The sequence below is a fragment of the Stenella coeruleoalba genome, assembly GCF_951394435.1.
Source record: "Stenella coeruleoalba genome assembly, chromosome: 13".
NCBI classification, from domain to species: Eukaryota; Metazoa; Chordata; class Mammalia; order Artiodactyla; family Delphinidae; genus Stenella; species Stenella coeruleoalba.
Window position 1 is genome coordinate 53,209,840 of NC_137159.1, and position 26,608 is coordinate 53,236,447.

Sequence of the window (26,608 nt, forward strand, 5' to 3'; positions counted from 1 at the left end):
ATGAATACTTTTGATAATTGGAAAAATTGTTAGAAGAGTGAAATTTTACTTACCTAGCTATTGTCTACTGATAGAGCCTAATGAAAAAGAGTTTTTAATAAAGCCAGTGACTAAAATACTAAAATTCCTTTTGCAGAAATGATTTTGCTGCTGGATTTTATCTCCCTTTATTTGATTTAATTTTATTGCAACTTTGGAAAAATATGAATACTTTTACTCTATTAAAACTTAGTCTTTCTAGTATTTGCTTGAAAACATTTTGGTCTCTGCATTTTAACTAGTGTGCTTATTAGCACATGTGGCATTCTGAGTTAGTTTGTGGTTGAATCTAAGTTTGTGACTAACACAGGCTTCTAAGTGTGACAGTCTTAAGACCTGAGAAAGTAGAACATTTTGGGAATATCAGTTTTGAAAAACGAACCTGTGTTTTGAGAACTTTCTAGTTATCTTGCAGGCTAGAGTGATGATATACTAGCTCACAAAGATGGATTTTTAATCCCTGTAGTGCTAAGGCCTCATGTCCCTGACTCCAGACTCTGTTTTTCAGCTTTCACCTAGATAGCCCAGCATACAGCATCCCAGAATACAGAAGTGAGGGAGAATGATGATAGACAGTGGTAAAGGAACAACGGTACCTGGAACTCCTTCTCCAAATGCTGTGGGAAGAGCTGTTATAGCTGTCTACTAAATTAATTCTTCTAGCTGCATCTTGTTTTCTTTCTTCTCCACATTGGTCCTTAATGTGCTGCTTTCCACTACATGAATTTGTAACTCAGTCTTCCCATTCTTTTCTGTAGCTTCTTTCACTAATGTCTCACTTTCTTTGTCTTTTAAAATACCTGTTTCACATTCAGTACTGCCATTTACAGTAATTCTGCTTTAACTCTGTATTTACTTTCAACCTCAGTTTTTGCCCCAAGCTCTGTTTCTGCTACTCCACTCCCTTTTATACCATGGATCTTCTATGTTAAGATTTTTTAAAGTTTGACCTATGACTTTACTAGGTATGGTGGAAAAAAAAGCACCCTCCAATAATATATTTTGATACAATAGTGTATTTATATTTTTATTTATTTGGGTTTTTTTTTTTTTGGCTGCATTGGGTCTTCGTTGCTGCGCGTGGGCTTTCCCTAATTGCGGCGAGCGGGGGCTACTCCTTGTTGTGGTGTGTGGGCTTCTCATGGCAGTGGCTTCTCTTGTTACGGAGCACGAACTCTAAGCGCACGGGCTTCAGTAGTTGTGGCACGCGGGCTCAGTAGTTGTGGTGCACGGGCTTAGTTGCTCCATGGCATGTGGGATCTTCCTGGACCAGGGATCAAACCCATGTCCCCTGCATTGGCAGGTGGATTCTTAACCACTGCACCACCAGGGAAGTCCCTAATAGTGTATTTATATAAATCTGAATTAAATAACTCTTTTTCCCCTATAATATTGTATTCTGCATGAATGAATTTATTACTGATAAATTCTTGGATGAAGAACTTTTATTTACGGTTCAGTGTTCCTTTCAGTATTTCAGAGAGCTGGCAGACATTGAAGATTTTGTCCAGCCCAAACTAAAGTTTATTTTGTATTAGAAGTTTATTTTTAACTGATTATTTTATTTCTCCCAATGTTTACCTTAGAAATTTCTCAAATATATTTAAAGAATTTTTTTAAAGTATCTGTAATTTTTTAAAATTTATTTATTTATTTATTTATTTATTTATGGCTGTGTTGGGTCTTAGTTTCTGTGCAAGGGCTTTCTCTAGTTGCAGCAAGTGGGGGCCACTCTTCATCGCGGTGCGCGGGCCTCTCACTGTCACGGCCTCTCTTGTTGCAGAGCACAGGCTCCAGACATGCAGGCTCAGTAGTTGTGGCTCACGGGCCTAGTTGCTCCGTGGCATGTGGGATCTTCCCAGACCAGGGCTCGAACCTGTGTCCCCTGCATTGGCAAGCAGATTCTCAACCACTGCGCCACCAGGGAAGCCCCAGTATAGGTAATTTTTTAAACTTTGAGGATTTGTTCTATATTTAACATTTTACTTGAAAATACCTTTAGAATTTATATAAATTAAGGTTGCTGTTTTCCAGAGTGGCTATACCATTTTACCTTCCCACCAGCAGTTTATGAAAGTTCTGTTTCTTTACATCCTCACCAATACTTATTTATTGTCTATCTTTTTTTATATATAAATTTTATTTTATTTTATTTTTGGCTGCATTGGGTCTTCGTTGCTGCACGTGGGCTTTAGTTGCAGCGAGCGGGGGCTACTCTTCATCGTGGTGTGCAGGCTTCTCATTGCAGTGACTTCTTTTTGTTGTGGAGCACAAGCTCTACGTGCGCAAGCTTCAGTAGTTGTGGCACTTGGGCTCCATAGTTGTGGTTGCAGGCTCCGTAGTTGTGGCTTGCAGGCTCTAGAGCACAGGCTCAGTAGTTGTGGCACACAGGCTTAGTTGCTCTGTGGCATGTGGGATCCTCCTAGACCAGGACTTGAACCTGTGTCCCCTGCATTGGCAGGTGGATTCTTAACTACTGCACTATGAGAGAAGTCCCTGTCTCTTTTTGATTATGGCCATTTTAGTATGAACTGATTTCTCATTATGGTTTTGGTTTGCACTTCTCTTCTAACTAATGATGTTGAGCATCTTTTCATGTACTTATTGAACATTTCTATATTATCTTTGAAAAAATGTCTCTTTAGACCTTTTGCACATTTTTGTTAGGTTGTGTCTTTTTATTGTTGAGTTATAAGAGATATTTGTATGTTTTAGATATAAGTCCTGTATGTGATACATGATTTGTAAAACTTTTCTCCTGTGCTAAGTGCTTTCTTTTCAATTTTTTGATAGTATCCTTTGAGATATAAAAATTATAATTTTGTTGAATTCCAATCTATTTATTTTTTTCTTGTGTTAATTATGCATGTGGTGTTTTACCTAAGGCCTTATGTAACTCAAGGTCATGAAGATTTTCTCAAGTATTTTCTTCTAAGCATTTTATAGGTTTGGTTTTTATATTAAGGTCTATGATCAGTTTTGAGCTAATTTTTGTGTATGGTGTGAAGAAGCTGTCCAACTTCATACTTTTGAATTTGGCCATCAATTGTCCCAGCATCACTTGTTGAAAAGACTGTATTTTCCCCATTTAATTGTCTTAGCACCCTTGTTGACATTCACTTGATGGTAGATGTATAGATTTATTTTTGGACTCTGAATTCTATTCCATTCATCTGTATGTTTATCTGTATTGCCAGTACCACACTGTCTTGATTACTGTAGTTTTGTAGTAAGTTTTGAAATTGAGAAGTGGGAGTCCTCCAGGTTTGTTCTTTTTTTACAAAATAGACTTGGTTATTCTGGGTCCCTTGCATTTCTATATTAATCTTAGAATTAGTTTGTCAATTTCTGCAAAGAAGCTAGCTGGGATTTGATAGGGATCACATTGAATTTATGAAGTAATTTGGGGATTAGTGCTATTTAGCAATATTAAGCCTTTTGATCCATGGACCTGGGATGTCTTTCCATTTATTTAGGTCTTCTTCAATTTTTTTTAAAAACAATATTTTATAGTTCTCAGTGTATAATTCTGAACTTCTTTTGTTAAATTTATTGGAAAGTATTTTATTTGTGCTGGTGGTATGGTAAATGGAATTTTAAAAAATTATTTTTAGGGTGTTTATTGCTAGTGTGTAGAAATTGATTATCCTGCAACCTTACTGAACTCTATTAGTTCTAATAGTTTTATAGTGGTTTCCTTAGGATTTTCTGTATACAGATCATAGTATCTGCAAATAGTTTTAACTTCTTTCTTTTCAATCTAGAGGGCTTTTATTTCTTTTTCTTGCCTAATTTCCCTAGATAGACCCTCCAGTACAATGTTGAAAAGCAACTGCAAGAGGAGACACCCTTGTAATCTTAGAGGGAAAGCATCCAGTCTTTCACTATTAAACATTATGTTATCTGTGGAGTTTTTGTATGTGCCCTTTATCATGTTGAAGAATTTGCTTTCTCTTCCTAGTTTCTTGAGTATTTTTATCATAAACAACTGCTGGAATTTTCTCAAATATTCTTTCTGCATTTATTGAAATGATCATGTAATTTTTGTTTTTATTCTATAGTTATGATGTATTACATTACTTCTTTTTTGGATGTTAAACCAACCTTGCTTTTCTGGAATAAATCCCTTTTGATCCTTGTGTATAATCCTTTTTATATGTTTCTGGGTTTAGTTTACTAGTATTTTATTGAGAAATTTTACATCTATATTCATAAGAGGCAATGGTCTTTACTTTTCTCTTGCAGTGTTCTTGCAAGAACAGGGTAAATAGAGTCAGGAAGTTTTTTCTTCTATTGTATTTTTGGAAGAGTTTGTGAAGAATTCTTATTAATTCTTTTTTAAATGTTTAGTAGAATTCAGCAGTGAAGCCATATGAGCCTGGGTATTTCCTTGTGGGAAATTTTAAAATTACTAATTCTATCTCTTGTTATAGATAATTTTGAATTTTCTATTTCTTTTTTATTCTAGTTTAGAAGTTTGTGTCTTTTTAGGAATTTGTTCGTTTTATTTAAGTGATCTAATTTGGCATACAGTTGTTCATAGTATTCTCTTATGATTCTTTTTATTTCTATAACATTCATATTAATGGCCCCTCTTTCATTCCTGATTTTGATAATTGGAATGTCTCCCTTTTTTCTTTGGTCACTCTAGTGAAAGGTTTGTCAATTTTGTTGATATTTTCCAAGAACCAACTTTTGGTTTTGTTGATATTTTTTGTTGTTTTTCTATTCTCCATTTTATTAATTTTCCCTCTGTTCTTTATTATTTCCTTTCTTCTTCTTGCTTTAGGTTTGTTTGCTTTTCTTTAAGGAGTGTTTTTAATGTGTTTTAAAGCAATTGTTCTTTTAATATATTAATTAAAAGCAGAGACAGGTCGATCTGCATTTAAATTCCTCCTTTGCTACTTGCTAGCTTTGTGATTTAGGAAAAGTTAGTCTTAGAAAAATTATCATACAAGAGTAAGATGTTAATACATACATCACTGGTGGCTTTGAAGATAAATGAGTTAATGTATTTAAAGTGCTTAGATGGGCCTGACAATTAGTAAGTGCTCAATAAATGGTAACAGTAGTTATTAAATATTCCACTTAGAAATTTCCATGTTTGTATTTATCTTAGTAATGTTTTTTCACAAATATAAGAAGTATATCCTTCTAACTCTAGATGATCAAAAACTTTCAATTAATAGGATCTGAAATGAGATTTTTAGATCAACACTATCTCTTCCTGTGAATATTATAGGCTTTGTACCTGTATTTTATTTTGAAAATACTTGAAAAAATATAAAGAAATGATTATTTTTGAATACATTCTTGGTAAATAAATGAATACAAAATTGATATAGCTCTAGGCTGGATAACCACCCAGTTTGTTTCACAAATATTGACTGGTTAAATTGATCATTTATATATTTTGTGGATCATCAGTCTTTGCCATATATGTTTGCACTCAGATTCTGGCAATTAACCGTGGAGAAAATTTGAAGATACTGACGGTCAAGGTTAACATTGCTGATGGAGTGAAGAATGAGTTCTGTAGGTGGTGCATCCAAAACAGGTCTGTTTATAGATTTTTACAGAATATTCTTTTTTTCATTTTTAAAATGCTATATTGAGATCTATATGTACTGATAATGGAAAGATGTCCATTGTGTTAAAAAAAACAAAAACAGTGACAGGCAATGGATATAGTGTCTTGTAGTGAAGTGGATGGACCTAGAGTCTGTCATACAGAGTGAAGTAAGTCAGAAAGAGAAAAACAAATACCGTATGCTAACACATATATATGGAATCTAAAAAAAAAAAGGTTCTAACGAACCTAGGGGCAGAACAGGAATAAAGACATAGAGAATGGACTTGAGGACACGGAGAGGGGAAGGGAAAGCTGGGACGAAGTGAGAGAGTGGCATGGACATATATACACTACCAAATGTAAAACAGATAGCTAGTGGGAAGCAGCCGCATAGCACAGGGAGCTCAGCTCTGTGATTTGTGACCACCTAGAGGGGTGGGATAGGGAAGGTGGGAGGGAGACGCAAGAGGGAAGAGATATGGGGATATATGTATATGTATCGCTGATTCACTTTGTTATAAAGCAGAAACTAACACACCACTGTAAAGCAATTATACTCCAATAAAGATGTTAAAAAATTTTTTTTTAATTTAAAAAGTACATATGTTGTGTATGTTTAAATAGGAAATATCTGGGAAGTACATAAGAATTATTAATAGTGATTATTTCTAGGGAGAGAGACTTTTACTATAATCCTGTACCTTATGAATCTTTTATAAAGAGTATATTTTCTTTTATGAAAAATGAATTAATAGAAACATACTGTATATAGTATATCTGAAATGTTTTGTTTATTAAGGATAATTGAATCAAAAATTTAATTTATCAGATATTATAGGAATAACAGATGAATGACTGAGGCTGGCTACTAGCTTTTTTTCTTTTTTAAAACTAGCTTTTAGTGCCAATGCATAGGATAGTCTTGTAAATTATTCTGTCCGCAAATGTCTGTCATATCACTTTGAGAAAATGCTACACTAAATGGTGCTGCTTTTTTCTTGTGGTAGATTTAAGGGGAACTATATCCTGTATCCATTTTTATTTTAAATGTGGGAAAATGAAAGCTAGATGGAGAGAGCCTATCTTTATCTATAGATACCGAATGTGGGGGAATATATTTCTTTGCCAAAGTGGAGAATATTTCTTTGTCTGTAATGGGTGAATAAAGCATGTCTCTGTCAAAAACATACGTATAGGCCCTGGGTCTTATTCATTTGTTTACAGTACTTTCCTGACCCCCCCGTAGGTATTTGAGTTTGTGACTCTGTCTTAATTCGTATGCTTCATTGTGCACATCTTACATAGCATGTATTTTGTATTGTGAAATGTAGTTAAAGTGAGGTCCTTCTTAGTTTTATTCAGCAGTGTTTAACTATTGAATTAGAGGAAGAATCAAGTTTTACAGTGATACCCTGTAAGGGAAACCCATTGTATTTCCTTTAAGTTTAGAAGTAATAAGGTCTGTGGCTTCGCTATACTGTTTCAGGTCCCTTCCAGTGCTAAATGAATAGATCACAGGAAGCCAGTCAAGAGACAGAAATTGCTGTGGGGTGAGGAAGAAAAAGGAGTTTCTGTAATGCAGGAAGTGAGTATAGCTGGGTCTGTGGTCTAAAGGTCACTGTGAATGAGTATAATTGAGGCATCCTTAGTTATAAAATAGACCCACAGCACTCTGTTCCAGGGAGGTGAGCAGTCACGCCACAGGAGAACCTTGAGGTTTAAGGAAGCCTACTGGGGCTTCCAGAGAAATTGGGTATCTAATGTTAAAGATTTCCATTTTTTTTCCTACAAGCAATGTGGAAACCTTGGTTTGGCTTTAAAGGGAATGACCCCCCAGCAGACATCGGATAGATTCATTATAAGAATCATTCCTTTAGGGCCTTCCTGCCTCTAAGGACTCTTTTCCTAGTGTATTGTCCCATGACCCAGGGCTGTCTATGTTCTCTCCTAACTGGCCAAGCTCCAGAGTATGGTGATAAGAGCCTCAGTAATCTGGCTACTGCCATACTTTCTAGCCTCATCTACCCCGCAACCTGATCCTGCAGCTTTATGCCCTTGTATTACTAATCTGCTTCTAGTTACTCGAGCTTATCATGCTCTTTCATGCCTCTAAGCTTTTACATATGGTATGGTTTCTTCCCAGAATGCTTTTATTCCTTTGTCTTACTTGGTAAACCACAATTCATTTTTTTAAAGCCGTCTCAGATGTTTCTTCTGGGATGTCTTTGTTTGACATTGAATTTCCCCAATTAATAACAACAACACAGCTATAAGTTTTATTGCACTTTGCTTTATTGTGCTTCACAGATATTGGGGTTTTTTTTTTTTTTTTTACAAATTGAAAGTTTGTGGCAACCCTGTGTTGAGCATATCTATTGGTACCATTTTTCCAATAGCATTATTTTTTTGGTTAAGATATATACATTGTTTTCTAAGACATAATGGTATTACATACTTAATAGACTACATTATAGTATAACCATAACTCTTGTATGCTCTAGGAAACCAAAAACTTCATGTGACTCACTTTACTGTGATATTCACTTTATTGTGGTGGTCTGGAACCAAACCCACAGTATCTCCAAGGTATGCCTGTAACATAACAAAATAATATTAATAACTTTCTAATTCATATCCTAGTTCTCCCTACGTTTCATGCCCTCAGGTATAGGTGACAGTAGGGAGAAACAAGGATTTGGATGGAAGGAAGGATGTATGACCTGCCTAAAAGCACTTTCGTTCAAATTAAAAAACAAAACTAGACTCAAATAATACCCTTCTATGGAAGGGATTCAATTAGTTATTATTATGTAGCCTTTGGTGTATCACATTATAAGTAAGGGAGATGACAGTGCCCCTGAAGTATATTAATGGTTTATTAGGAACCATTGATAAAATATTAATGTTTTCTATTCAAGAGCCATTGAAGGACATGGGCAGAGATGCTGTAGAAGTAGGGAACACAGAAGTGGTAGGACTGAATTTGTTTGTCCTTTTTAGCTTGTGTTTTTCTCTTACTGTTCTTTCTCCAGTTTCTACTAACAGTGGGTTCTCTGGCATTTGTATTTATCAGTATGTATGCAGATACACTGCCTAGTAGAACAGTACAACCTGAGGAATAGAGTGAGTTCTACTCAAGGATGACAAGAGGCAAAGGTTAGAACAGAGTTTCTCCTTTGCTCAATCTACTTTAACTCTCAGGAAGAGATTAAGAAATGGAAAAAGAAGGACATAGTGCTTGTCTTAGCTTCGGCTGCCATAACAAAATACCATAGACTAGGTGGCTTAAACAACAGAAATTTATTTTCTCCCTGTTCTGAAGGCTGGAAGTCCAAGATCAAGGTCAGGCTGATTTGGTTTCTGGTGAGAACCCTCTTTTTGTCTTGCAGACAGCAGCCTTCTCATTATGTCCTCACCTGATGTGGGGGGAGAGAGAAGGGGGTATCTGATATTTCTTCTTTTAAGGGCACTCACTAATCCTCTCATGGGGGCCCTACCCTCATGACCTCATCTAAACCTAATTACCTCCCAAAGGCCCCGTCTCCAAATATCATCCGATTTGAGGGTTAGGGCTTCAACATACTAATTTTAGGGGACATAATTCAGTCTATAGCAGTGGTTCAGTAATTTTTTGGTGACTTTCTCATATCTTAAAAATTTTTACCATTATTAATAATGCCTTGGGGACTCTCCCCAGAATAGGAAAGTTTTTTCCTCCCTTAAGTTTTATGTGTTACCATGGTTACCAGGTTTTTAAAAATAAGAACTCCAGATGTCATAGTAATAATTTTCAGACATCACTGTCTCTCCTTACAGATTATGTTACTTTGGATTCAATAAAGTTTCTTCTCCCCTTTTCCACTTCCTCTCTGCTCTTCCAGGAGCCCTTTTATGGCCTTATTATTGTTACATCAGTTTTAGTATAGGCTTTTCTTTTTTGCAGGTGGAGACCACGTGGCTTTGCAAGGCCAGAGTTAATGAAGATCTTATACAACTCACTGGATGATTCCTTTAAACGCCTTATTTATCCTCTCCTTTGTAGAGAGTTCAGGTATGCATCTTGTCTTATTTAACTTTCTGGACTGTTTACTTTTATGTATGGTAATAGGCCCATTAAAGCGTGTAGTAAATATTTGTTGATCCATTAGCCAATCAAAAGAACTGAGTCATAATCACAGAGTCTTAAATTTAAGCATAGATTTCAATCTGTAGAGGCATTCACATGCATAGATCACAAAACACAGCTCTTAATTACGGTATACTTTTCAAATCTTGACCACTTAATGTGTACCCCTTCCAGTTCTGCAATACTAGTCTTGCAATTTGACAACCAAGCCAAACAAATGGTTTTATTGATGAGAGATTTGGCTTGGGAGAAACAAACTAAGAAGTTAATGGAGAAGTTAGTTGGCAGCAGTTTTAGAGGTAAAAGAGCCAAAAAAAGCATAAGGATATCAGGGGAGCACGTGATGAATGTATTACTATGAGAGAAAGCTAATATATATTAGCAGATGGAGTTGTTTCAATGAATAATTATCAGCAGTGATGAACAAATATTAGGAGATTATTAAGGTGACCATCTAAATGGACTAGCAGAAGAACTAAAGGTTACAAAGAACTGCCAAAGAGGTGAGGTACCGAATTGTTTTTAGGGGAGGAGGTGGACAGAAATGTTGGGAGGCAAAAACCCTCTTTCCTGCTTCTCTCTAGCCTTTGTCTTGGTAGTCAATGTTTAGACACCAGCCATGCCTTCATATATGCCTTTCTATTTGCTATAGATTTTCTTCATTCCCACTTATTTAGTGTTTCAGCAAGGGTCACCTGGAAACTATAGATTTCTAGCCATCTCTTCAGCCTCACTAGAATTTATAGCAGCCTTTATGTTTGTCTGTTTTTCTTTTACTGGACTTGGCCATTGACTTTGGAGGCATTTAGAGTCAGGAGTGAGCAGGTACTATTAAAAAGGACATATAGCTCCTTTGTCCAACCTCTTTTTTATCAAAATCATTCATTCTCTTGATTCATCCTTTTATCTTGTGTTCTCATGTCGCATATAATGTCCAGTGGTGCATTTGACATTTTTGCATATATTTGATGTGAATAGCTTTACTGCTTGTGGAATAGTTTCATTGAGATTTAATGTGTGCAGTTTGCTGTGGGATTATTTAATGTATAATTCTTCTCCGACTTCCATTAGCAGTGGCAAGCAAGAGCACTTTCCTCCTCTTTTTCTAAAACGCCTGTGGTTAAAAAATATGTCTTATTTCATTCCATAAGTTGGTTTGCAGACATTGTCTACAGATGTATCTCTTCATAGAAATACTTGTAATTACCTGAAACAGCAGTTGAGGGGGAAAACCCTCAATTGATTTATTAAAGTAATTAAATTACTTTAATTCTCTAATTAAAAAGAAATTTGTCCAAATGCAGAAAAATTGAAAGAATCAGTAAAACAAAGGAAAAAAAAACCGTATAATTTCACCACGTAGAGATAGCCATTGTTAACTAGACTTTTCTCCATTCATATGTGTGTATTAAAAGAGATCAAATAGACTATATTATTTTGCAGCCATTTTATTCAGTTGACTATATAAGATTCAGAGTCTACTTCTGCATTTTTGTTTCCATGACTGTCATGATCTTTCATCCCTGTGTCATTTTTCACACATACCTCTTTCATGAAAACTACATTATCAGTATTACCAAGTGCTGTCTATTATGCCATCTTTTATTATATCTTGAATTTTGCCTCCTCTCTATCTCCATCTTTACTAGGAGAAAGTATATCCATGGTTAGTTCAGGTTATCATCATTTCTTGTCTGAATTACTATACTAGGATCATAGATGATCTCTGTCTTGTATTTTCTAATACATATTCCACATTGCCATCCTTAAATTCCCATCTGATTATTTCATACTCTTCTACTTAAAATCCTTCAGTGGATCTTCTTTGTCTCCAGGATAAAATCCAAGCTCTTTAGAATAACCCTTTGTGGTCTGTGTTTTTCTTCCTCTGTAGCCCTTTGTCTTGGTATTTCTTTTTATTTTATCATATGAAGTTACTTGCTTTTTCTATAAATAAGCCATGAGCTTTGACATCTGCTGCTTCTATTGCCCAGAGTGTTTTCTCAATGCTCTTCAGCTACTATCCCTGCCTTTGTTTGCTTAACTATTACTTATCCTTCTTGATTCACCTGAGAAGACATCTCTTAGAAAGTTATCCTAATTTAGCTATCCCTACCGTGTGTTATACTCATCTGTTTATTTTTCTGTCTCTTCCACTAGACAGTGATCTTCAGGGTAGGGATTTTTTCAGCTTTGTATCTCTTACATCAATCACAGTACTTTATATAAGATTGAGTACAAGTGCTCACTCAATAAATAAAGTTAAACGTGAAGATTTAGAGATACCTGAAATGATATCTTCATGTTGCTTGGCTGAATGCAGGGAGAATGACAGTGAAATATTAGAGAAGATGAGAGAAAAGCCGTAAGAAGCTGAATTAAGCCAGGAAAACAAATGTTGGTTAGCTGTATGTGCCTTTAGATATGTAGATAATTCTACCTCAACGCTGATAGAAATGTGCCCTGAATTGCTTTTGCTCTTGTGGCCATTGGCATGCAGTTTGTTTTTAACCTAGGCTAATAGAGAAGACACACTTTTAATAAATTCTTTTGAGTTTCAGGAGATAATATGTTAAGAACTCTTGTTAAATAGGCAAATGGTGTAAAACTTAGTTTCCAAATGCCTTTAAGTCCAATAGAGATATATATTTTTATCCTAGAAAAAAATTTGAAAATTAGACTTTTAATAGCTTCTCTGGATAAAATTGGGAAATTATTTATGTGAGACAGGGTTCTGGACTGGTATTAATATCTGTGGTCATGTCACATCACTGTGAGAATGACGAGGGGATAGATGTGGGGAATGGAATAAAGTGAGAAGATGGCCTTGAGATATATATAGGTGAGGGTATAAAACTAAGCATTGTTGGAGGAGGCTACTTATGATTCAGTAATTGACCACTAATTATGTGTTTATATTTTTAATCAGCTGATAAACTTTGACATCCCATGTAATGTCCAAATCTTTATACACCCTGTCTCTCTCATATACACAGATACTTTATACATGTAGATTTCTTATATAAGGGTGAGCAGATAGAGGAGTGTAGGTATGACAAACTCAGCAGGTTTGATACCACAAAATTGTTTGAAGTATCTGCATTACTGAGCTTAGCAAAAAGAGACTCAATATAATTTTGTATGTGATTTTTTTCTCTTAAGTTATTTTGTTATAATGAATGCTCCAATGAGGAATAATTGTGTTCTTTTTCCAGAAGAAAATTTGAATGAATGAAAGCTGAATACTTTATCTTTTTTATTCTCTTTTTCTATTTCTAAAGAGCCAAACTAACATCAGATGCAGAGAAAGAATCAGTAATGATGTTTGGACGGAACCTTCGTCAGCTCCTTTTAACAAGCCCTGTCCCAGGGCGTACCTTGATGGGAGTGGATCCCGGTTATAAACACGGTTGCAAATTAGCTATAATTTCTCCTACCAGTAAGCATACCTTTTAGCGTTTTATATAGAAGTTGTTTGGTTGGTCATAAATTTCACTTCATATACCTCATGAGGATTTGGAAATAATGCTAATTTTCAAGGAACAGAAGATGGTTTTCTCACAAAAAGCGATATAGGAATCAGGATGAAGCTTCCTGTTGGGCCTGTTTGTAGACTCAGTCAACATTTACTATCATTTATGCCCTTTCCTAGGTCACAATAGATATATTGAGGATTAACTGGGCTCAGACTTTAATAACTCTGCTTATCCCCCATCAACTTCTGTTTATACTGACTGCATTTATATATGATACATTTTGATTCTGTGTATATTTTATTTTTGTTTTTTTAAAAATATTTATTTATTTATTTGGCTGCATCGGGTCTTAGTTGCAGCATGCAGGATCTTTTTGTTGCGGCACACGGGCTTCTCTAGTTGCTGTGCGTGGGTTTCTCTCTAGTTGTGGCACGTGGGCTCCAGAGTGCGCGGGCTTAGTAGTTGCAGCTCACAGGCTTAGTTGCCCTGTGGCATGTGGGATCTTAGTTCCCCAACCAGGGATTGAACCTGCGTCCCCTGCAATGGAAGGCGGATTCTTAACCACTGGACCACCAGGGAAGTCCTAATTCTGTGTATATTTTAAATACCATGAGACATTTTTATTGTTTTGTCCAGTCAGTATTTTTTTTCCTGTTTACTCATTTATTTGCCCTTTCTATTATCTTCATTTCTTTCTGCATTTCTGTGTTTCCATTTGAGATCACTTTCTTTCTTCCTAAAACTCTAGTCTGTTTCTTTTTAATGTGGATCAGCTAGTGACAAATTGTCTCGTTTTTTTTGTCTGAAAGTTTCTGATTTGCCTTCAGTTTTGAAAAATATTTTTGCTGGGTGTAGAATTCAAGATTGGCAGTTATTTTCAGTGCTTTAAAGATGTCATTTCTTTCTTTCTTTTTTTTTTTTTCCTGGCTTTTACAGTTTCTGTTGAGAAGTCAGACAAAAGTCTTATTATTGCTCCTTTGAAGGTGATAATTTTTTCCTCTGCCTGCTAAGATTTTTTCTTTGTGGCTTTCAGAAGTTTTCTTATATGCTTAGCTGTTTGTGTGTGTGTTATTTATTTGTTTTGGAGGGAAGGGGATGTGAATTCTGCTTGAGGTTTGTAGACCTTCTTGCATCTCTTTCTGGAATTCTAATTACGTGTATTTTAGACCATTCAATTTCCTCTTCTATTTTCAATTCTTTTATTTTTTATTGATTGTCTTTAAGTTAATTAATCCTCTATTCTGCTATGTCTAATGTGCTATTAAATCCATCCATTGAGTTATTTATTTAAGTTATGTTTTTAAGTTTTTGAATTTCCATTTGGTGTTTATAAAAAATAGATTACAGTTCTGTGGTGAACTTCTTCACCTTTTAATTTTTTTGATTGTTTACATTTTTCTTATGTTTCTTTTGGTTTAAGTTTTCATTCCTCGAATAACTTTTTCTTTCATATTTAATTCATTCCTAAGTTCTTTCATCTTACTTCTGACATTTCTAATTCTGATTTATTTTATTCTCATTTTCTCTAATCTTTTTTTTTTTTGGTAGCTTGTTCTTATATATTAGGTTACAGTTTTTCCTCTGTTTTGGGGCACATCTTTCTTTAAGGACATCATACTAGTCTTTTTTATTTCCTGATTTGAAAAATAATCATTCTATATGAAATTTGACTATGATCCTTTTCTGTTGCTTAGTTTTACATCAAATTAGTTTTTCTCAACTTTTAGGATGGAAAACTAGCTGTATATCTCTAGAACTATCATTTCTACTTTTTCCAAACTATTGAGAAGAAAAACTTTATCTATTTGGATAGAGAGATAACCTTATACTTTCTGAAATTTGCTTTCCTATTGCTTTCTTTCCTTTTATCTAGACTTTTTTTCCCTTTTGTCCATACTGTCCTTACCTTGCTCAATGTGAATATGATGCTCAACAGTTTTTTCTCTGTGGGGTTTTGTCTTGAAAAGAATGTTCTACTTGTTAATTTCAAGAGTTCAGAGATCAGAGTTTTCCAGTCCTTTCTGAACTTACTGTGCAACCTTTGTACTGACCTATAAATTACAGTATGCAAAGGTCTTTTCCAGTTTTACTTTCTATTCTCAGATGGGCCAGTTTTGATTTCCAGGGAAGTACCTTCTGACATTTTGAGGCTTCCTCCAATCTCAGGTCCATGAGATACTCCATTGTTTCTCTGTGCCTCCTCCCACAGAAATGCTGATGCACATTGGTCTTGGTGATTATTGGTGCATTGTTCCCACCTGCTCACCTTTTGTGTTTTGCGGGGATACTTTTTTTTTATAAATATAGTCATGGGCTTTTGATTTTGCTGTTCTAAGTTGCTCTTTTTTCATGCTGTGCATTTTTACAATAAACGGGAAGTATATTCTGTCAGTGTTTTTTCCTGAATCTATTGAGCTATCATATGGCTTTTGTCCTTTACTGTATTTGTATTGTTTATAGAATGGTTCTTTTTAAAATTTTATGCACACATACATACATACATGCATATGTATTTTCAGTCTGTTTTGGTAAGACTTTTCCAAGAATTTATCCATTTCATCATTTAATCTAAATTAACATCAAGTTGTTTATAATAATCTCTCTGTATCTTTTAAATTTGTGCTGAATCTCTAGTTATACTCCCTTTTCATTTCTAATATAATTTACTTGTGTCATCCTTTCTTTTACTTGATTGGTATAGCTAAAAGTATGTATTTTTCTTAACAGGTGATTTAAAATTTTAAGCTTCATTGGTCCTCTCTGTTTTATATGTTTTTTTCCTATTTCATTAATTTCTGCTTTTTTAACTTTATTATTTTCTTCCTTCCACTTCCTTTGAGATTATTCTGTCGTCCTTTTCCTAACTTCCTAATTTGGTCACTTAGCTCATTATTTCTGTTCTTTAGGAGTTACCCTCAAATTTTAAAATATATTTCTGTCTGAAATATAGTACAGAGAAGCTCACAGTTCATAAGTATGCAGCTGAAAAAATTACATAAGGTAAAGAAATTTACATATCTACAACCCAAAGGAAGAAATAGAATAGTATTACAACACTCACTGATATATAGTAAATATTCAGTAAATGTTAGCTTTTACTATTTTTTTTTAATTTTATTTATTTTTTGGCTGCGTTGGGTCTTCGTTGCTGCATGCAGGTTTTCTGGCTTTTTCTAGTTGCGGCAAGTGGGGGCTGCTCTTTGGGTGGCTACTCTTCGTTGCGGTGCGCAGGCCTCTCATGTGGTGGCTTCTCTTGTTGCTGAGCACAGGCTCTAGGTGTGTGGGCTTCAGTAGTTGTGGTGCGCGGGCTCAGTAGTTGTGGCTTGTGGGCTCTAGAGTACAGGCTCGGTAGTTGTGGAGTATGGGCTTAGTTGCTCTGTGGTATCTGGGATCTTCCTGGACCAGGGCTCGAACCCATGTCCTCTACATTGGCAGGTGGATTCTTAACCACGGCGCCACCAGGGAAGTCCCAGCTTTTACTATTTTTGATGTTAAGTGTTATTAAAAATCATTTCTCTTTTAGTATCATGGCATATTATCTAGTTGATAATGATTTTTGTATAGCAAAACAGAGTTCTAATAACTTTGGAGGTAACAGAATTTCAGAATGCTTAAGGGGGAATCTGATTAAGGAATATGAAAGATTCAGACTGCATTTTAAAAGGTGAACCAGTCCCCTTTTCATTTCAACTTGCTTAATCAAATCAGTGGTGTGTTATGTTTTGTAATTTCTTACAAAATGGCCTTTTCTTTTCATTTTTTCCTAAGGTCAGATACTTCATACCGATGTGGTATACTTGCATTGTGGACAAGGCTTCCGAGAGGCAGAGAAAATAAAGAGGCTTTTGCTGAATTTCAAGTATGAAAATAAGTAACCTTTTGAGTATTTCAGTGGCTCAGCCAATCAGAGATATCTTTGAAGTCCGTAATTTGGTGGGAGGGATTAAGGGAAGTGCCTTGGTGTTAGAAAAGGAACCATGTAAAACAATGCTGGGGCAAATTGCTGGAGAACTCTACATTTGGAGACTCTGGAGGAATGCTACTCCCTTCCTCTGCCGCCTTCACTAAACAAAGGTGGTAATATGACCAAAAGTGAGATTTTAATTCTTCAGTTTGGGCCTTCTCTCTCTTTCTTTCTTCCTCCCTCCCTCCCTCTCTCTCTCTCTTTCTTTTTCATGGATCTGAGGAATGGATGTGGCAGTAGTTAGAGAAGCTTCAGAAATTACTTGAAAACATATCACATAATTCAGTCATAATTCTTTATTATGGCTTAGAATGTTCCAGAGTTTACTTACTCATGTCTAAATTTCATTCCTTCTAGATGGGAAGAAAGCTGACTATTCTTGAGATTGTGTGACCATAAGACATTTCTCCACTGCCTCCTATAATACCAAGTGCAGGAGCAGTGTCTTTGATTCTACATAAGTCTGCGTGGCCCCTGTGAGATAGTGGAGAGATTGCTTGGATATATGAGAGAATAAGAGCATCATATAATACTGTTCGTGCATTCTGTCCATTTTCTCCTGATTGATTTAGAAGCGTGCCTTGATCTCATCCAGTTTCTCATTCTGTTTCTCCTTGAAGCTGCAGCACAGTGGTGATTGGAAATGGAACTGCCTGCCGGGAAACAGAAGCTTACTTTGCTGACCTGATAATGAAAAACTACTTTGCACCACTGGACATTGTTTACTGGTAAGGATGTTAGGAATGTTTGTTTTCTTTGAGAGGCAAAGGAACTTCTGAAGTTCCTTCTGTGATAAATTCTCCCTTGTCTTTTTAAGATGTACTTCTTATTTGCCCTCATATTACTTCTTCCTATTCATAAGAGCTTTGCAGGACAATGTAAAGTGTCTGCGTCTTGGAGAAATTGACATTTCAGTATCCTGAAACCGCTCACAGATGCAGCAGGTTAGGGCTTACTTGAATTCATGGGATTTTCCAGGCAGTACTTTGTGTGATGGCTCTAGCTAACTAGTGACTAATAAGTAGAATGGTGTATAGGTCTAGCAGCTATAGACCATGGATAACTTAGCCTTCTTCTCCCGAAGTTTTGATGACCATGAGTCATTGGCCTTCAGAACTGAGAGCCAAGGTAAGTATTACAAATTAAAAGTGTTTCTTTTCTTTTTTTTTAAAGCATTTCTGATGTTCGTTTCTTGTTAATCTCTTCATCACATGCTCTCATTTTGTATAGGCATACAGTTGACTTCTAAATAACTTTGTATTAGCATGACCCATTTCTTTAGTCCTGCTCCTAGATCTGTAGTAGTTTTGCTGTCATTCACCATTGTTTCCTTACTTTCCCTTTTAACCTCAAATGGCCACCTTTACCTTTTCCAAAGTATGGTAGAATGCTAAATCCTAAAGGGTTTAATTCAGGAGAGAAGATAGTTATAATAGATGATATCTAGGGGAGAGCATGTAAGAGCCATCTCCCACTGCTTTTTGAGAAATGTAATAACTAAGAATAGTCAACTGATAAGTATGGGATCAGGTTCAACAAAACAAAGCCAAAAGCCAACACAGGAAGAACAATTCTAGGATCCATTCAGATAGGCCAAAAGAGAGGGGTCTTGTGTTTAGTGTAATATTCCGTGTGCCAAGAGTATAATCAAGATGTTAGAAAAACAAATGCAGAGTAACCAAAGGGGATTAGAAGGTCAGGGACAAACTGTAGGTTCCATGGGATCATGGTTCAGTAAAGGATTAGGTTGAATAGTTTGGCTCAGCGTTTTTCCCTCTCCTTCTTATTCAGTTTGGTCTGGGAAATACTGTGGATCTTCTCTATTCTGGGAATTGCACACGTACCCAGTCCTTTTGAGAACCTACCATAAGGACCTGACATAGCAAATACAGTTTATTTCAGGCAACTTCTTTGATTTCTTTTTAACTTGTTCACATTAATTGGATATAAATATCTTGGGTACATTTATAGTGATTATAAATAGAACTTTCAAATTATTAGAAACATTAAATAGTGAAGACTTGTTGGATTTCACCTGAATTTGCTTACAGAGGCTCTCTTTCTTGAACTTGCAGCAGTATATGGTAGTAGAAAGAGGATGAGCTTTGGAGCCAGACAAATCTGGGTTCATCTTTTGTTGTCACCATTTACTAGTTATGCAAGTTTGGAAGACTTACTCTGCCTCTCTGAGTTTCTCTTTCCATCATTAAAATGGGGAATGCTTTTGCTTTCAGTAACATTTTGAAGTTTTCTTTATAATTATTCTTTATATTCAATATTAAAACTTTCTTTTATATGTCTCTCTTTTTGTGTTTGTATTAAGAATTACTTTACTACGTTACTTTATATCTCTATGAAGGAGCACTTTTTTAATGTTAGTTTGGTCCCCCAACCGTAGTACAGAATTCCTTCATTGTTTATAATTAGTTTTTCAGTTCATTTTCTTGGATTTCAAGAGATATGATATGGTCATATCATCTGCAAAAGATGATGAATTTATCAGTTCTTTTTCTAGTTTTATACCTTTTTATTTTCTTCTCTTTAAAGGTATCATGCAGTATCTTTGAAAAGCTATTAAATAGTAGTAGTGATAGTGGATTTTTTTTTTCCTCTTTTAATTTTATTAGAATGCTTCTAGTGTTTCCCTTAAGTATGGTACTGCCTTTTGTATGTATTTTTTTAAAATCTTTTAAAGGAAATAGTCTTATTTATGAGTGTTTTAAAAATACTGATTCCTGTTTTATTATACTTTAAAAATCAAGAATAAAAGATAACGTTAATGCTTTTTCAGAATTTTGCCATAATAATTTTTCTCTAAAGAGGTTTTTTATCCTCTTTTGATCAATATGCTGAATCGTAAAAGTAGTAGATTTCCTACAATTGAACCATCTCTGCAGTTCTGAGTTGAACTTTTCTTTGTCGTAGTGTATTATTCTTTTAATGTACTTTTGGAATATATTTGCTAGTATTTTATTATGTGCTTTTGAAATCCTCAATGATGCAAATACTTAATCAGAAGTTACAGTGTGTGCTTAGGGAATCAGCTGTTCAACTTCATTTTGTTATCATTTTGCCAGTTCAACATGCCTTTATGAAGAAACCATATTTTCTCATCTACTGGTTTGAAATTACATCGCAAACTACACTTAAGTTGAAATTCCCATGCTTTTCTAGCAGTCATTTTCAACAGATAATCTGAACAGATTGTCTTGAACAGATAATCTGATAGGCATTCCTGTAATTCTGCTCATCCTGGAAAACCTTTTCCAGACACATCCACCAGCACATTCCTTCTTATCTGTTCCTTCTAACAGCTTTTGCCCTGACCTACTTGCCATAGGTTAACATACACCATGATTTATCTTCTAACTTGTAAACCCCATGCATCCTGACCCATCCATCCAACTTCTTTCTGTCATTTCTCTTAAAATACCTTGTAAACTCTGATACTTATATCTCTTATGGAGGAAGTCATCCAGAGCTTCAAATCTCAGTTACCAAAGGAGAAAAAAAGTGGATTAAGTTGTAGAATATAACTATGCTAGATCTTAGTTTGTCACACGTTTAAAGTTGCAAGTGTTTGTGAAAAGAAATTCTACAGTATTATATGTGTCATTTGTTTTAAGTATGTGCTAGAATGATCTGTTCTTTTCAATCCTCTGGCCCATAGTAGGCGGTCACTTTATTTTTTGAGTGTCTGAATATTTGTTCCCATTCATTTTAAAATGTCACACTTGATTATTTTCTTCTCTCTCTTTTTTTTTTTTTTTTTTGGCCGTACACGGGCCTCTCACTGTTGTGGCCTCTCCCGTCGCGGAGCACAGGCTCCGGACGTGCAGGCTCAGCGGCCATGGCTCACGGGCCTAACCGCTCTGCGGCATGTGGGATCTTCCCGGACCGGGGCACGAACCCGTGTCCCCTGCATTGGCAGGCGGACTCTCAACCACTGCGCCACCAGGGAAGCCCTTCTCTCTCTTTTTTTTTTTTAAAAATCTGTTTTTCCTTGGTAAAAAATAGTGTTTTCTTTTGTGTAGCAATGGTAAAATTTATTGAAATGTAGAAATGGCTAGCTCCTTATGAGACATTTGTGTTTATATGCACTGTATCTGGTTTCTCCTACATTGATACCTTCTTAAATCAGGGTACTATGTTTTACTTATCTCTGCCTCCTTCACATTGCATATTTCTATACTTATAGATAGATGCACTGCCTCCTTCACATTGCATATTTCTGTACTTATAGATGCATCTCAATAAATATTACTAATTTGAATTGTCAAATATTAACAATAAAACTATTTTTAATCAGATAAGTCTTTTCAAGGCTATAGACAGGAATTAATGTCTGCAACAATTACGGAAAATTTCCCCTCTGCTTAATGCTTTGGTAAACCTATGATGTACTGTTTTCTGTATTTTTTCATTGATATAGAAATTTGCATTTGATGGATTATAGACTTATATCTTGCCAAAGATAAATGATGATTTCTGAAATAAAAATATTGTATGGTTAGAGTTATATATTTATTAATGAACTATGAAAGAATTATAAGTAATCTCTAATACTTGCTGTCTTATATTTTAAACCATGATTGGCAAGATTCATGCTGTTAGTGGAAACATTGCTAGAAATCACAGCATTATGTACATTCTGGAGAATCACAGATACATGAAACCCCTCAAAACCTGGGAGCAGAAAATGGAAAATAAAATTTTGTGCTGTTAATTCAGACCCCATGCTTAATGTTTCTACTCTAAAAGCTGCAATATATGAATGACTTTGAGCAGGCAAATATAGAAAAGAAGAGAAATTAATTTTGCTTCCGAATGACATTATTCATTAGCATAGTGAAAAGAATTAGAAAATGGAATGAACCGATAAGGTGTGGTATGTGACGACAGAATGAGGAAAGGGAAGGGGAGCTGTGGTGGAGGATTGGAGTTTTAATTTTTGAGCTTAGATGTATACCAAGGGGCCTGGTCAGTGAAGGTTAAGCAGGTAGCCAGACCCTATTAGGAAAAAGCATTGGTTTTGGACATCTGTGGAATACACATTGGACCTCTTTCTTATTCTTTTATTTCAGAAGCATACCAGACATTTAACAGAAGGAAGATATAATTTTTTAAAATTAATTTATTATTATTTTTGGTTGCATTGGGTCTTTGTTGCTGTGTGCGGGCTTTCTCTAGTTGTGGCGAGCGGGGGCTACTCTTTGTTGCGGTGTGCGGGCTTCTCATTGCGGTGGCCTCTCTTGTTGTGGAGCACGGGCTCTAGGTGCACGGGCTTCAGTAGCTGTGGCACGTGGGCTCAGTAGCTGTGGCTCGCGGACTATGGAATGCAGGCTCAGTAGTTGTGGTGCACGGGCTTAGTTGCTCCACGGCACGTGGGATCTTCCTGGACCAGGGCTCGAACCCATGTCCCCTGCATTGGCAGGCGGGTTCTTAACCACTGCGCCACCAGGGAAGCCCGGAAGATACAATTTAAGGAATCATGGCTCTGTTGCTTGAGATAACTTGATGTACCTTTCAGAGTATAACTTAATTGTAGGGAATAGATTGATCTTCAAAGGGTTAACTCATTTGTGAAAACTGCATAATAGTGAAGCTAATGAGAATCTTTTGATTAAAATTTTAAAAACATATATTTCTTTAAAGATAATAATATTTATTATAGATTGATTGGAAAATATAGATAAGTGACAGGATTTTCTATTATCTAAACCGTTATTTATATTTTAGAGCATATTTCTAGATTTTTCTTGTGTGCGTGTATGTGTGTATTATGAAAAGGAACTCACTGTACATGGTTTACAACCTTTTCCCTACTTAATATATTATCATCTTCTCATACCAATAAACCTGTCTCTATTTCAGTTTCATCATGCATAAAGTGGAATAATAATAGTACGCATCCTATAGAGTTATCATTGAATGTTAAATGAGTTTATATATAGTATAAAGGGCTTAGAAGAGCACATTATTATTGTTATTAATGAGGTCAAATATCTTTTTATATATTTATTGGCCATTTCTGGATTTTTTGTGTATGTATGGATGGCTTGTTTGTGGCCTTTGCCCATTTTATTTATTTATTTATTTATTTATTATTTTTGGCTGCATCGGGTCTAAGTTGCAGCACGTGGGATCTTTCGTTGAGGCACTGGGCTTCTCTCTAGTTGTGGCACGCAGGCTCCAGAGTGCGTGGGCTCTGTAGTTTGCAGCACACCGGCTCTCTGGTTGGGCTCAGTAGTTGTGGTATGCGGGCTTAGTTGCCCCGTGGCATGTGGGATCTTAGTTCCCTGACGAGGGATCAAACCCGTGTCCCCTGCAGCAGATTCTTTACCGCTGAACCACCAGGGAAGTCCTTTGCCCATTTTTTTTTTCTTTAAGAGGTTTTCATCTTGTTCATAATCACTTATCTTGTTCAGATTTGTAAATGTCTATAGTAATGATTAATCTGTCATAATTTCTGCAAATTTTGCTAATCATTTCCCCTGTTTTTGTGTTTACAATTTGAGCTGTATTTCATATCGAATTTAAAATATTATTTTCTCAGATTTGTCTGTCTTTTTCTTTATGGCTTTTGAGTTTTGTATTATGCTTGAAACTTTTAAGTCTTCTGACTTTTTGTTTTGAAGCCACAAAACCTCATTATCCTCAGTTACTTGTATGGCTGCTTTGAAACTTTATTCTCCAAGAAACCAAAAATTAATGAGAGAACTTCAGTCAGCTTAGATAACAGAAACAGAGTAGAAGGCTGTTAGATAACCTGAGGGTAGTTTTGAACAAGGAATGGGTGCCAATTTCCCCCATTCTTTCTTAAGGCCTCTCTTTTCGCCAACTCTGGTGTTTTGTAAACAGCAGAGACACCTGATTTCTTCCCTTCCTTTTCCTCCCCTCCTCTCCTTTCCTGCTTCCTTTCTCCTTCCCTCATTTTTTTTCCTTCTTCCCTCCCTTTTCCCTACCTTACTTCTCTTGTTTGGTTATACCATATTTTTGACATCTCCTGTTGTTTGACAGCTGGATTATTTCCAATCTTTGATGTATCTTTAGTTTTAAACCTATCAGTACAGACTTATTGACCATAATTTCAGTATTTATTTATAGGCATGTTTAGTATGGTGTTTGTAATGAGCTGAGGAGAAGGGCATTTCTGTTTCCAAATTTATCATTGACAACTCAGTCAGAAGAGTATAGCTATGTTGATAAGAAATAAAATATCAAATTGTTTATTGTTCCTTTTTGCTATTAGGTAGCATTTATACTGCTTTCTTTATTTATTCTACTTAAAATTTATTGGGATTCTTGAATCGGTGGAGTGATATCTTTTCATTCTTCAAAATCTCAGCCATCATTTTTCAAATATTACCTCTGTCCCATTTTTTCTCTCTGTTCTCCCTCTGAAATTCTAATGTCTATTCAGGCTTCTCACTCTATCCTCCATGCCTTTTAACCTCTTTCTTTTCATTTTCCATTTCTTGTTTCTCTGGGCTGCTTTGTGGTTGATTTCTTCAGGTCGTTTCTCCAATTCACTAGCTTTTTCTTTAGCTTTCAGACCCGTCCATTGAATTTTCTTTTTCTAGAAGTTATATTTTTCACTTCTAGAAGTCCTATTTGTTAGTTTTTCAGCTTGAGAGATAATTGACGTATAATAAACTGCACATATTTAAAGTTTTCAGTTTCCTAAGTTTTGACATATGTGTTCTCCCATGAAACTATCACCACAATTAAGATAATGAGGGCTTCCCTGGTGGCGCAGTGGTTGGGAGTCCGCCTGCCGAAGCGGGGGACGCAGGTTCGTGCCCTGGTCTGGGAGGATCCCACATACCGTGGAGCGGCTGGGCCCATGAGCCATGGCCCCTGAGCCTGCGCGTCCGGAGCCTGTGCTCCGCAACAGGAGAGGCCACAGCAGTGAGAGGTCCGCGTACCGCAAAATAAATAAATAAATAAATAAAATTTTAAAAAAAGATAATGAGCATACCCATTAGCCCCCAAATTTCCTTATGTTCCTTTATAATCCGTCCTGCCTTCCCTGATCCCTCTGTTTCCCAGGCAGCCTCTGATTTGCTTTACGTAGCTATAGATTAGCTTGCATCATCTAGACTTATATATAATTGGAATCATACAGTATATATTCACACAGTGCAATAATTATTTTGAGGTTCATCAATGATGTTATATATGCCATAGTTTGTTCTTTTTGTTACTGAGTATTCTGTTGTATGGTTAAATCATAATTAGTTTGTTCATTTACCTGTTGATGGATATTTGGATTGTTGCCAGTTTTTGGCTATTACAAATAAAACTGTATGAACATTCTTGTTCAAGTCTTTGCATGGACATATGCTTTCATTTATATTTGGTACATAAGTATGAGTGTAATGGCTGTGTTGTATGGTAGGTGTATGTTTACCTTAAGAAACTGCTAAACTGTTTTCCAAGGTGGTTTTACCATTTTGCATTCCCACCAGCAGTGTATCAGAGTTCCAGCTTCCCCATATTCTCATCCATCTGCTTGGTATGGCCAGTCTGTTAAATTTAGCTATCTTAGTGGATGTGCAGTGATATTGCAGTGTAGTTTTAAGTGACATCCTTAGCAATAAATGATGTTGAGCATCTTTATTTGCTTATTTGTCATCCATGTATTTTCTTTGTAGTATCTGTCCGAATCTTCTTACCATTAGAAAAAATTGGATTGGGCTTCCCTGGTGGCGCAGTGGTTGAGAGTCCACCTGCCGATGCAGGGGACACGGGTTCGTGCCCCGGTCTGGGAAGATCTCACATGCCACGGAGCAGCTGGGCCTGTGAGCCACAGTCGCTGAGCCTGCACATCTGGAGCCTATGCTCCGCAATGGGAGAGGCCACAGCAGTGAGAGGTCCCTGTACCGCAAAAAAAAAAAAAAAAAAAAAAAAAAATTGGATTGTTTTTCGTCCTATTATTGAGTAAGAGTATTTTATATTTATTCTGAATACAACTCCTTTGTTAAATACATGTTTTGTAAACATTTTCTCCCAGTCTGAAGCTTACCTTTTCCTTTTTTAACATGGTCTTTAGAAAAGCAAACATTTTAAATTTTGATGAAGTCCAGTTTATCAATTTGTTTTATAAATTCTTGCTTTTTGTCCTGTTTAAGTAATGTTTGGAAAAACTAAGGTCACTGTGATTTTCCTCTGTGTTTTGTTTTAGAAGTTTTATAGCTTTAAATTTATTTAGGTCTGTGATCCATTTAAAGTTAATTTTTATATATGATAAGCAGTTCTTTTTTTCTATATGGCTATGAATTATTCCAGTACCATTTGTTGAAAGATTTTTCCTTTCCGCATTGAATTGCTTTGACGTTTTTGTTGAAAATCAACTGCTCATAAATGTATGGATCTATTTCTGGAGTCTATTCTGTTTAATTGAGCTGTATGTCTTTACACTAATCTTT

The 26,608-nt window shown here is 35.7% G+C and overlaps 1 protein-coding gene across 2 annotated transcripts in view; it reads left to right on the forward strand.

Annotated features, from left to right (window-relative positions):
• The window catches only part of SRBD1 (S1 RNA binding domain 1), a 232,029-nt gene that overhangs the window by 41,072 nt on the left and 164,349 nt on the right, over positions 1–26,608 (forward strand). For both annotated transcript variants that reach the window (XM_079941094.1, XM_079941095.1), the window contains exons 10-14: positions 5,493–5,596; positions 9,555–9,662; positions 13,019–13,176; positions 16,982–17,072; positions 17,798–17,905. In XM_079941094.1, the coding sequence (XP_079797220.1) occupies positions 5,493–5,596; positions 9,555–9,662; positions 13,019–13,176; positions 16,982–17,072; positions 17,798–17,905 (569 nt within the window). The remainder of the gene's footprint in view (positions 1–5,492; positions 5,597–9,554; positions 9,663–13,018; positions 13,177–16,981; positions 17,073–17,797; positions 17,906–26,608) is intronic.